General features: G+C 47.6%; 1 protein-coding gene across 1 annotated transcript in view; it reads left to right on the forward strand.

Moving 5' to 3' along the window:
• The window catches only part of SYTL2 (synaptotagmin like 2), a 112,958-nt gene that overhangs the window by 55,708 nt on the left and 44,573 nt on the right, over positions 1 to 12,677 (forward strand). Inside the window, exons 8-9 of the mRNA XM_038761940.1 lie at positions 3,740 to 3,891; positions 11,336 to 11,480. Coding sequence (XP_038617868.1) covers positions 3,740 to 3,891; positions 11,336 to 11,480 — 297 coding nt within the window. The remainder of the gene's footprint in view (positions 1 to 3,739; positions 3,892 to 11,335; positions 11,481 to 12,677) is intronic.

Here is a 12,677-nt window from a genome sequence, read left to right on the forward strand (position 1 = left end):
GACGGGACTTCTCCCTCTTTCCTTTTTTAGAAGACAGAGTTAGTTGTAATCACATTAGGGCCTCTCCCTCTTGCTTTTTTAGAAGACGGTTGTAATCACAATATTTTTCAGCAATTAGGGCTTTGATTCGGCAATGCCAGTCGTAGTTGGGACGCCACAAGCTTGTGAAAGTACAAGAAAAACCTGAGACTTGTTCCCTGCCCTCAAGAGACTTACCTTCAAGTCAGTACAGTATTACGTGACGATGATGATGGTGGTATTTGTTAAGTGCGTGCCAAGCACTGTTCTAAGTAGTAAGTGCTGGGGAGGTGCACAGGGATATGGTGTCAGATCCGTTGCCTGGAAATTTCCTACTGGAAATAAACCTTCCAAGATAGTTCCTTCCCTCAACACTGGAGCAGGGCTTCTGGGAGGTCTTGATGAGCAGCAGGGGGGCCAGGCTTTGAGGAAGAGGTTAGTTTGGGGCTGGACGCCTTGATCCAAGGTTCCAGCATGGCTACATACAGCTGTTCAGCCAGTGGCCATTTGAGATCAGGCCCAGAGCACAAAAGATGGTCATCTTTTTTTTCATGGTATTGGTTAAGCGCTTACTATGTGCCAGGCACTATACCAAGTGCTGGGGTAGATACAAGATAATCAGGTTGCGCAAAGTCCCTGTCCCACAAAGGGCTCACAATCTTAATCCCCATTTCACAGATGAGGAAACTGAGGCACAGAGAAGTGATTTGCCTAAGGTTATATAGCAGAAAAGCGGCAGAGCCGGGATTAGAGCTTTATCTACAAAGCCACACTGGTTCTCCCGGGCAGCTTCATTCATGGTTGGGCCCGTGGCTTGTTAGCTCTCAAAAGATGAAAGCCAGGCCTTGACTCTGGGGTCTTCCAGAGCATTGCTTTCCAGGGTCTCAGGGGCAAGGGCCGCTCTATACTCCCACGCACTTAGGACGGAGCTCTGCATGGAAAATGCTCGGGAATCTAGCCTTTCTACTGCAGATCCGATCTGGCAGTCGTAAAGAGTAAGGGAGTTCTGAACACAGGGAAGGGCACAAACCGGGACTGTGATGTGGGAGACTTCAGAATGAGATTCAATATGGAGGCTACACTGGGAGGAGTGGAAAGCGCGAGCGAGGAACAAAATTTTCTCTTCTCCTTATTTCTGTCACCTTAGCTTTCTAGATAGAGTCGGGACATTGACCTCCGTGCTGCCTTCTTGCCCAAACTCTCAACCTAAAAGTGGTCCATTGTACGGCGGGATGGGGTGACTCTCTCTCCATCCCCCTCCCCTCCAGTACCCAGCAGCAGTCCTCGGCCATGTCTCTGCTTTGTTCTGCCGACCAAAAGCAGGTCTCTCAGCAAACAGTGGGTAATTGCCGAGGCTGTCTTCCTTTTTTTTAAAAAAAAAAAAAGGAGGGGAAAGAAGGATTTCCTTCACAAACAGGTGTGTACAAATAGCTATTCGTATTTGAAAATGTCACTGCTGATGGTGATGCTTTCTGGGCTTGTCTTCATGCTCTCTGGAGGAAGTAAATATCCTCACATGGGTCTGCAGAGCACTCTGTGGTGAGCCGGGAGATAGTAATCTGCTATACCACGGCTTGTGCTGAACCGCTTTGGTCTTTCCGGGGGCTCGTGTCTTCAACTGGTGCTTACTGTAGCTGCAGAGGCGCTTACGGGGGTGGCCTGATTTCCTGATTTCAAGTCTCATCTTGTTTCATCTTGGGATAGTCCCCTGTATTCCCCCATCCTCTTTTCTCTTCTGCAAAAGTCACCAAAGCGCCGGCCCTTTCCCTGAAAAGGGAAATGCCATGAATCAATCAATCCATCAGATTTATTGAGCGCTTACTGTGTACAGAGCCCCGTGCTGAACGCTTGGGACAATACAGTAAAACAGACGGGGTGGACACGTTCCCTGCCCGCAACGAGTTTACAGTCTTAGACTGCAAGCCCCATATGGGACGGGGGCTGTTTCTGGTCTGATTACCTCATATCCATCCCGGTGCTTAGTTCATAGTAAGTGATCAACAATCACTGCTATTATTATTCAGAATAATAACACCCATCCATTTGATGACTACTTTTCCCTGGTTAGAGCCTGTAATTGGTTCCGTAACTAGAGATTGTTAAATGAAAGAGCCCTAATTCGTTCATTCAGTCGTATTGAGCACTTACTAATCAAAAAGAAGTCTCCCGCAGAAAATACCATAAAGTACACTAATACATTCCCGATTCCCAAATCTGGCAGAGATTGAGGCAGTATTTTGAAAATTAATAATGAAGACACAATAGATTTAAGATCAAATAACGCACCTATGTACAATGAACAAGCTATTTTGAATAGGGGGCTCTTTGGGGCACATTGGTAAAGATGTAATTTTCAAATAACAATTTTTCACTTCCTATTCAGCCAAAGGCACCCTCTGCTAAGAGACTAGAGAGCTGTCATTACCTATGCTAAATAGAGCTGACATTTTCTAGTAGTAAATTGAAAAGGGCTTTAATCAATCGATCCAAGTCAGTTAAAAATATTTCAAAGGTTGAGGAGGAGAGGAAGAGAGGTGCTTAGGCCAAAGTAAATACTGCAGCTTTATCTTGAAGTGAGAGATCTGTGACATTAAAAGTAAACAGTGCTATCTGGAAAGAACTCTTAAAAGCTTTAGAAGAGTGTTATATAGAAGGATAATAATAATGGCATTTATTAAACCCTTAGGATGACTGTACTGTTTGACGCATTAATCAAAACCATTTGATTTGGGCTAATTTCTTGGTTTGGATTTTTTAGCCCTTTATTGCTAAGTGGGTTTTTTTTTATTTTTTTTATGGTATTTGCTAAGCACTTATTGAATGTCAAATATTGTTCTACTTCTGGGGTAGGTACAAATTATGGAGGTCAGACGTGGTTCCTATCCTGCATGGGGCTCACAGTCTAAGTAGAGAAAGAACGGATATCCCCATTTTATAGTTGAGGGAATTGAGGCACAGAGAAGGACTTGGGTTCTAATGCCGCTCTGCCACTCGTTGGCTGTGTGACCTTGGGCAAGCCACTTAACTTTTCTGTGCCGCAGTTATCACATCTGTAAGATGGGGATTACGTTTGCGAGGCCCAAGTGGGGACTACGTTCAACTTGGTTAGCTTGTATCAACCCACTGTTTAGTACAGTGCCTGGCACGTAGTAAGCGCTGAACAAATACCAATTAAAAAAAAAATGTTGTTCCTTGCCCAAGACCACACAGCAAGCAATTGGCAGGGCCGGGATTAGAACCCAGGTCTCTTCTCTCTCCACAAGGCCATGATGCTTATCCAAGGGGTTCTCAGCTGATGGGGTCGGCCCCGGCCCCTTGGTCACAGTTGACAGATTTGCAGCCCCGAGCATCCCCTCTCCCCCGACCCAAGAACAGCCACGCCTGCCCAAACAACTCCACTCTTCTGCCCCCCAAAGAATTTCAGCCCTCCTAGGCCCCTTTGGCCAAGTCTCAATCCCTCCTTAATTTCCCAATTTGGATGTGGAAATGCCGTGTTTACGTCTGCCGTCGATTGTGACTTGCAGTTTGGGGAAAAATTTGGCTGAGGAGCCCTTCATTTTCTCTGGAGCGCAAGTTATGCAATGTCTGGGGAGCTCTGGGATTATTGTGTGGGGTGGGTTTAGTTTTTAATATTCTTTCATCAAAAAGCATAGTTCCTTCTGGTGAACTCATTTTGTTTAGCCTGGGCTCTTGACTAAATAAAGCCCTTTCCCTTTACCAGACATCTGCCTGAGAAAATCAAGGATGACCAACAGCTGAAAAACATGAGCGGGCAGTGGTTCTACGAAGCCAAGTCGAAGCGACACAGAGATAAAATACATGGAGCAGATATCATCAGAGCATCCATCAGGAAGAAGAAATCCCAAACCGTCGGTAAGCTTGTTGTTCGGAGGCCTAGGTGCATTTTTAGGTTGCGTGGTTGTCCCCGGAGCCTATTTAAGGCAGCGGCTTAACTCTGTTATTTTGTATCCTCCCGAGCTCTTAGTACAGTGCTGTGCACACGGTAAGCGCTCAATAAATACCACTGATGGATTAGTCATCGTGAGATGCTTGATCTTGTCGGCTCTGTCTGCCCTGTTGACGACAGCCTAGAGGCCCACTTGTTACACCTCTGCCAGACCCCTCAGTTTTTCACTTTTTTAAAGGTATTTGTTAAGCGCTTACCATGCGTCCAACACACTTCTAAGCTCTGGAGTAGGTGCAAGTTAATTAGGTCGGTCCCACATGGGGCTCAGAGTCTAAGTAGGAGGGAGATCAGGCATTTAATCCCCATTTTACCGCTGAGGAAACCGAGACGCAGAGCGTCATCATCATCATCATCAATCGTATTTATTGAGTGCTTACTATGTGCAGAGCACTGTACTAAGCGCTTGGAAAGTACAAATTGGCAACATATAGAGACAGTCCCTACCCAACAGTGGGCTCACAGTCTAAAAGGGGGAGACAGAGAACAAAACCAAACATACTAACAAAATGAAATAAATAGAATAGATATGTACAAGTAGAATAAACAAATAAATAGAGTAATAAATATGTACAAACATATATCCATATATACAGGTGCTGTGGGGAAGGGAAGGAGGTAAGATGGGGGGGATGGAGAGGGGGATGAGGGGGAGAGGAAGGAAGGGGCTCAGTCTGGGAAGGCCTCCTGGAGGAGGTGAGCTCTCAGCAGGGCTGTGAGGTAACTTGCCCAAGGTCACGCAGCAAGCAATTGGCAGAGCAACTGACAGAGCCGCGTGTTTAGAACCCAGATCCTCCGGCTCCCAGGCCCGTGCTTTTCCCACGAGGCCACGCTGCTTCTCCCCTGGGCTGTACTTGGAAAATGCTTTGAACTGCTCAGATGAAACGGACGGGAGAGGGTTAAGGTATTATCGCCGGTCATTAATGATAGGTTTTCAGCGTTGTCATCTTTGATCTTGTTTGATGTTTAACCTGTGATGGGTGATAGGGTGATGCCTGCTTCACCGAGGGGTTGGGGAGGGAGGAAATGCCGTCTGCGCCACCCCACCGCTCTACAGAGCATCCATGTGGATGAGGCCAGGCTGGATTTCATGCCTCAGTGTCTGGTATTGAGGGCCAAACCACTGACCACTCGAGGTGTAAGGCAGATTTGTAAGCAATTTTAGGATTATAAAACAGCATCTGTCTCCCCTCAACGAGGGGAGCCCAACTGTCAGTGGGCTGTGGAGAAAAAGGCCCTAGTCAAGTCAGACTATCCTCCCCTCACACACACACGCAAGCACACAAAAAACCCACACACACCCCGCCGAAATAAACTGATAACGGATTCAGGGGCTGGCTGAGAGGTAATGAAGGAGGTTGAAAGCAAAATGGCCACCCCTGGACTCCTGCGAGGCCCAGCGGGTGGGAGAAGGAGTTGGGAAATTCTCAGGTTTCCTTGGGAACCTCCTGGCCCTGACCAGCGTCAGACGGCGGGTAAGGTAGGGAGTCCCCTCAGTGGGTTGCGAGAGGAGGGCGAAATGTGCGACTCTTCACAATATGGCATGGAGGGGAGCCGTGTTTGTCCCCCCTCCAAGGGAATGGAGGCAGGGACCCGCGACTCACGGGAAGACATTCAGGGTCTCGGTCAAGAGGCGGCCATGGGTAGGGCGGCCAGTCAACCTGTTCGTTACCACTGTCAGCTCCAATAGGGAAACGGACACTTTTAGAGACCAACGTGACCAAATGTTGCAGAAGAGCATCCTTCAGAATGGGAGAGGGTGGGTGAGTTTTCAAAAGCAACGTGGAGATGTCTGTCTTCCCCTTTCTAGACTGTGAGCCCATTGTTGGGCAGGGATTGTCTCTATTTCATTCATTCATTCATTCAGTCGTATTTATTGAGCGCTTACTGTGTGCAGAGCACTATACTAAATGCTTGGGAAGTACAAGTTGGCAACATATAGAGACGGCCCCTACCCAACAGCGGACTCACAGTCTAGAAGGGGGAGACAGAGAACAAAAAAAAAAACCATGTGAACAAAATAAAATAAATAGAATAAATATGTACAAATAAAATAGAGTAATAAATACACACAAACATATATACATATGTACAGGTGCTGTGGGGAGGGGAAGGAGGTAAGGCAGGGGGATGGGGGGGAGGAGAGAGAGAGGAAGGAGGGGGCTCAGTCTGGGAAGGCCTCCTGGAGGAGGTGAGCTCTCTGTTGCTGAACTGTACTTACCAAGCGCTTAGTACAGTGCTCTGCACACAGTAAGCGCTCAATAAATACGATTGAATGAAAAGAGTGTGGGTACGGGCCTGGGATCTGGCTTCGAATGTCGGCTCCACCACTGGGTCCTGCTCTCTGACATTGGGTAAGTTACTTAACCTCACTGAGCCTCAGTTTCCTCCTCTGTAAACTGGGACTGAAATATCTGCTCACCCTCCCTCTTAGACTTCGAGAGACCCAGGTGATATAGGACCTGAATCTAATCTGATAGTTTTTGATCTATCCCAGCACTCAACACATGTTTGGTATACCTAGTAAGAGCTTAAATATTATTATTATTAAGTACCATCGAGTCGTTTCCTATTCACAGCGACTCATCGGATATACTTTCTCCAGAACGTCCTGTCCTCTAACGCAATCTGAGTTTAGTAAGCACCATAATTATGTTTCAATTCCAAAAAAATTCTTTTAAGGAGTCATACGTGAAATTTGATTGAACGTGTTACAAGAACACAGCAGATTATATAAATTCAATATGACAGAAGCAGGTTCTGTAAATTCTGCTGTGCTGTACTCTCCTGAGCGCTTAGTACAGTGTTCTGCACACAGTAAGCGCTCAATAAATACCACTGATTGATTTCAAAAAGTCAAATAAAGCACCACCTCCTTGGCCCTAGACTTATTTATCCGCTTGGAGTTCAGAGCTTTGGGTTACCTCAGTACCCAAGCACTTAGTACAGTGCTCTGCACACAGTAAGCGCTCAATAAATACGATTGATTGATTGATTACCTGTGAGTTTTCATTTTCTTAGGGAATGAAGTCCTACAGAGATGCTTAGTAGAGCTTTGGAGATGGAACAGCGCAAGGTTTAGGCATAAATTAGCATGGATTTGCAGATTTCAGCACAATGGTGCAATAATTCTTCCACCACATAGGTACCGCATTCACAGATTGCAGCCCAGCCACGAATAACTCCCGTTCGAATAGGGATTTGGGGAGGGATATCGCAGGACCCGAATTCCTGACATGGTTGTCGAGTTTGGGTGCCAAAAGCATCTTCAGTGGTGTGTGTCTGTTGAGTGCGTCAGGGATATTTTTGGCTGCAGAAGTCCAGCCCCTCCATTTCTTCGGGCTTCCTGGTGCCTTGTGGAAGAGTTTTTAAAATGCTTGCGTTTCCCCACCGGACACATCGAAAGGCAAGTGTGTCACAGGCAAGCCAGAGCCAGCAGCTCCGGATTTGCAAGCCCAGAATCTCGAACTCCAGCCCCTTGTGGAGCGGGGACCGTGTTCGAATTCACCTATTTTGGATTCGCCCGAACGCTCAGGGCATTGTCCGGCACAAAGACGGCACCATTCCCCTAGCTAATGCTGTTTTAAAAGGCTTCTTGGAGGTGTCTTGGAAGCCAAGTGAGGGAGTGGAGAGGGTAGAACCCAGTTTGGGAGCCAGGGCGACTGACAGGTGGCCGTCAAAGCTGAACGTATGGAGAAGTAGTCACTATAAAAAATAAAAATAGGGATAAAAGACCCGTTCTCCCTCCCCGCTAGACTGTGAACCCCATGTGCGCAGGGATTGTGTCCAACCTGATTAACTTATATCATCAATCGTATTTATTGAGCGCTTACTGTGTGCTCTACTCTATATCTACTCCAGTGCTTAGTACAGCACTTAATAATAATGGTATTAGGCACACAGTGAGTACCCAAACCGCACTAGTATTATTTTGGGCCACCAAGTGTGTTTTCGACAGTTGTCGCGGCATGCTGTCAGAGCCCAGTCTTTGCTGAAATACTACTCCCCGTGGCTGACCGTTTAGCGCGGAAGGGGTCTTCCGTCACGTGCAGTGGATATGGACAAAACAACTGTCCATTTCCTTCAGTTACTCACCAAGAAATCAGGGAACGACGATAAAAGCCTTCTGTTGTCCCTGCCCGGGTTGTTTTAGATGGCTGACCGTTTAGCGCGGAAGGGGTCTTCTGTCACGTGCAGTAGATATGGACAAAACAACTGTCCATTTCCTTCAGTTACTTACCAAGAAATCAGGGAGCGATGATAAAAGTCTTCTGTTGTCCCTGCCTGGGTTGTTTTAGATGGCTGACCGTTTAGCGCAGAAGGGGTCTTCCGTCACGTGCAGTGGATATGGACAAAACAACTGTCCATTTCCTTCAGTTACTCACCAAGAAATCAGGGAGCGACGATAAAAGCCTTCTGTTGTCCCTGCCCGGGTTGTTTTAGATGGCTGACCGTTTAGCGCAGAAGGGGTCTTCCGTCACGTGCAGTGGATATGGACAAAACAACTGTCCATTTCCTTCAGTTACTCACCAAGAAATCAGGGAGCGACGATAAAAGCCTTCTGTTGTCCCTGCCCGGGTTGTTTTAGATGGCTGACCGTTTAGCGCGGAAGGGGTCTTCTGTCACGTGCAGTAGATATGGACAAAACAACTGTCCATTTCCTTCAGTTACTCACCAAGAAATCAGGGAGCGACGATAAAAGCCTTCTGTTGTCCCTGCCCGGGTTGTTTTAGATGGCTGACCATTTAGCGCGGAAGGGGTCTTCTGTCACGTGCAGTAGATATGGACAAAACAACTGTCCATTTCCTTCAGTTACTTACCAAGAAATCAGGGAGCGATGATAAAAGTCTTCTGTTGTCCCTGCCTGGGTTGTTTTCGATGGCTGACCGTTTAGCGCAGAAGGGGTCTTCCGTCACGTGCAGTGGATATGGACAAAACAACTGTCCATTTCCTTCAGTTACTCACCAAGAAATCAGGGAGCGACGATAAAAGCCTTCTGTTGTCCCTGCCCGGGTTGTTTTAGATGGCTGACCGTTTAGCGCGGAAGGGGTCTTCCATCACGTGCAGTGGATATGGACAAAACAACTGTCCATTTCCTTCAGTTACTCACCAAGAAATCAGTGAGCGATGATAAAAGCCTTCTGTTCTCCCTGCCCGGGTTGTTTTAGATTGAGCTACCATCGAGTTTCAAGTAGGAATGTGTGAATGATGTAGTGAGTGCCAGAGGGGAAAACAAGGAGGCCAGCAGCACTTAACCCTCATTCTTACTTCATCCTGGAGCACAAAATACATTCGTAGTCGTAGTAATAGCAACACTGCCAACGAATTTATTTTTCCAAAGCACTTTTATCGATCATCAGTGGAATTTGAGTGCTTATTGTGTGCAGGGCACTGTACGAAGCGTTCAGAAGAGTACAACAGAGTTGTTAGACGCGTTCCCTACCCGCAACGAGCTTACCGTCTAGATACTTTCGTGTCAATTATCTGATTCTATGGCCTATTTTAGAAGGCCTTACGGGTTGGCGGGCATTGGGTATCCAGACATTGAGCTTCTACTGTTCTGGTCTGCTGCAGTGGTAGCCTGTCTTACTCCAGATCACAAGTCTGCATGTTCGGATTACATTGCGAGGCTTTTGGCTCTTTCACTCATTGCTTAGACGGTGAGCCCCATGTGGGACAGGGACTGTGCCTGACCTGCTTTTCTTGGATCCTACCCCAAGGCCTAACACTGCTTGGCACACTGTGGAATTTGCCAAGTGCTTACTATTGTTATTATTATTGTTACTGGTTGCACCCTTCTTCCCAGCTGGAATGCCCTCCCCTCCCTGTTTTTCTCCAGATCAGCCCCCTCAAAAAAGTCACCTCTTCCATTCAGTACGCCCTGATTAATCACCCCTTTCCCATCATTCGATCCTCTCGGCTATCTCATCTCTCTTGTGTATCTGTCTATTTGTGACTGATCGATTTATTTATCCTCTTGTGTGTACTATTTATAGCTATTCCCATGCTCTTTTAACTCATGTTTTCTCATCAGTTTGCCTGCTTGTTCCCCTTGTCTGCCGCTGCCTCAGTAGGATAATGATAATAATGGCATTTATTAAGCGCTTACTATGTGCAAAGCACTGTTCTAAGCGCTGGGGAGGTTACAAGGTGATCAGGTTGTCTCACGGGAGGCTCACAGTCTTAATCCCCATTTGACAGATGAGGTCACTGAGGCACAGAGAAGTTAAGTGATTTGCTGACAGTTGGCGGAGCCTGGGTTTGAACCCATGACCTCTGACTCCAAAGCCCGGGCTCTTTCTACTGAGCCACACTGCTAGACTGTGAGCCCACTGTTGGGTAGGGACTGTCTCTATATGTTGCCAATTTGTACTTCCCAAGCGCTTAGTACAGTGCTCTGCACATAGTAAGCGCTCAATAAATACGATTGATGATGATGATGATCCCCAAGCACTTGGTACAATGCTCCATCCACAAGGAAGTCCTGTTATTAAGTTCTGTGGGGACACATCTTCATGGGGTCCATTTTAAAAAAATTATTATGGTATTTATAAAGACCTTGCTCTGTGCCGGACACTGAACTAAGTGCTGGGGTAGACACAAGCTAATCAGTTGGACACAGTCCCTATCCCATACGGGGCTCTCAGTCTTAATCCTCATTTTATAGATGAGGTGGCTGAGGCCCAGAGAAATCCATCAATCGTATTTATTGAGCGCTTACTGTGTGCAGAGCACTGTACTAAGCGCTTGGGAAGTACAAGTTGGCAACATATAATGAAGTGACTTGCCCAAGGTCATACAGTAGAAAAGTGGGGGATCCGGGATTTGAACCCAGGTCCTTCCAACTCCCAGGCCCACTAAGGCCACGCTGCTTCCCTGCCTCTTTGCCCTTCCCTACGGGAGCCTAGTTCCAGAAAAGCATAAGGGAGGTGGGGTGAACTGACTCAATCCATCAGTGGTATTTATTGAGCATTTACTGTGTGCAGGCCATTGTACTAAGCGCTTGGGAGAGTCCAATACAACAGAGTTGGTAGACACGTTCCCTTACCCCAGTGAGGTCCCTGTGTAGAGAAGTCACCTTGCCAGGGACCAGCCGATGGGAACGCTGCGTCTCCGAGCTCTGGGATTTACCTGGGCACCATGGTGTCTCCCTGAGAGGGCACGAATGAATGGCAACCCACCCCCGGGAGCCCCCCCAATTTTCCGGTCTGGGTGTCTGCAGTTTGGGGCCTCCTCCCTGAAGAGTACAGTAGCATCTGAGCCTGGAGATCCCAGTGCGAGCGGCCGACCGGGCCGTCGCTCCGTAAGTCACTGAGGTGATAACCTTGCTCGCTCTGGCGTTTCCTATTTCAGCTGAGCAGAGTCAGCACAGGATGGATCGGGCCAAGAAGAGCTGGGTGAATAACGTCCACAGAGACCTCTCCCTCCCGCCGGAGATCTGTGGTGCCATGGAGGAGCTGGAAAAAGTCACGGACGCAGCAGCGCACCCCAACCCGAGGTAATAATAATAATGATGATGATGGTATTTGTTAAGCCAAGCGCTGTTCTAAGGTAGATCCGATGTTAAGTGCTAACTATGCGCCAAGCGCTGTTCTAAGGTAGAGCCAAGCTCACGGGCGGGCGCAGCCATCGTCGCCTTGGGACGGTTTCTTCAGGGTTGGCTGGGTCCAACGGGCGGGAGGAAGCGACTTCAGCCCTCCCGGGACCCGAGTAATGGTCCCGTCTCTCAGCCTGCCATCGTAGCTACTTGCGAACGGGGCTGTGTCGCGACTCTGCTCGGGGCAAGAGGGCGGGTGATTGATGGGAATAAGAATAACCTCGACGATGATGATCTGGCTAAGCGCTGACTAGGTGCCAAACCCTGTTCCAAGCGCTGGGCTAGATGCAAGAGAATCAGCTCGGACCAAGTTTCCACCTACGCGGGACTCCCGGTGTCTAAAAAGGAGGGAGAGCAGGGAGCCCCGCTATACGGAGGAGGATACTGAAGCATAGAAAGGTTGAAATGACTTGCTCAAGCTCACACAGTGGGCCAGTGTGACACCCTAAGCATATCCCTCTAGACTGTAAGCGCCTCGTGGGCAGGGAATGTGTCCCAAATCAATAAGTGGCCTCTAGGCTTCCCTTCCCTCTCTACAGCTCAGTAGGTTGGCTTGGGGGTCTGATTCCATATTTGCTGCATTTCTGCAGTTCATTCGTTCATTGAGTAGTATACATTTAGCTTGTTGTGGGCAGGAAATGTGTCTGATATTGTATTGTACTCTCCCAAGCGCTTAGTAAAGTGCTTTGCTCACAGTAAGTGCTCAATAAATACAACTGAATGAATGAATGCATTTTAGAGTCTCCCTCCTGCTAAATTGTAAGCTCCTTGAGGGCAAGGATCACATCTGTGAACTCTTACCTTCTCCTCCCAAGCTCTTTGAGCAGTGCTCCGCACAAAGTAGGGGTTCATTAAATAATATAATTATAATGGCATTTATTAAGCGCTTACCACGTGCAAAGCCCTGTTCTAAGCGCTGGGGAGGTTACAAGGTGATCAAGTTGTCCCACAGGGGGCTCACAGTCTTAATCCCCATTTTCAAGATGAGGTAACTGAGGCCCAGAGAAGTTTGGATGTCTGATCCGCCTTCTTTTTTATTTAATTTTTTTTTACAGGTAGCTGGGGGAGGATGGGAACGGAAATGAGATGTTGGGTGTG

Source organism: Tachyglossus aculeatus, chromosome 20, assembly GCF_015852505.1.
Source record: "Tachyglossus aculeatus isolate mTacAcu1 chromosome 20, mTacAcu1.pri, whole genome shotgun sequence".
NCBI lineage: Eukaryota > Metazoa > Chordata > Mammalia > Monotremata > Tachyglossidae > Tachyglossus > Tachyglossus aculeatus.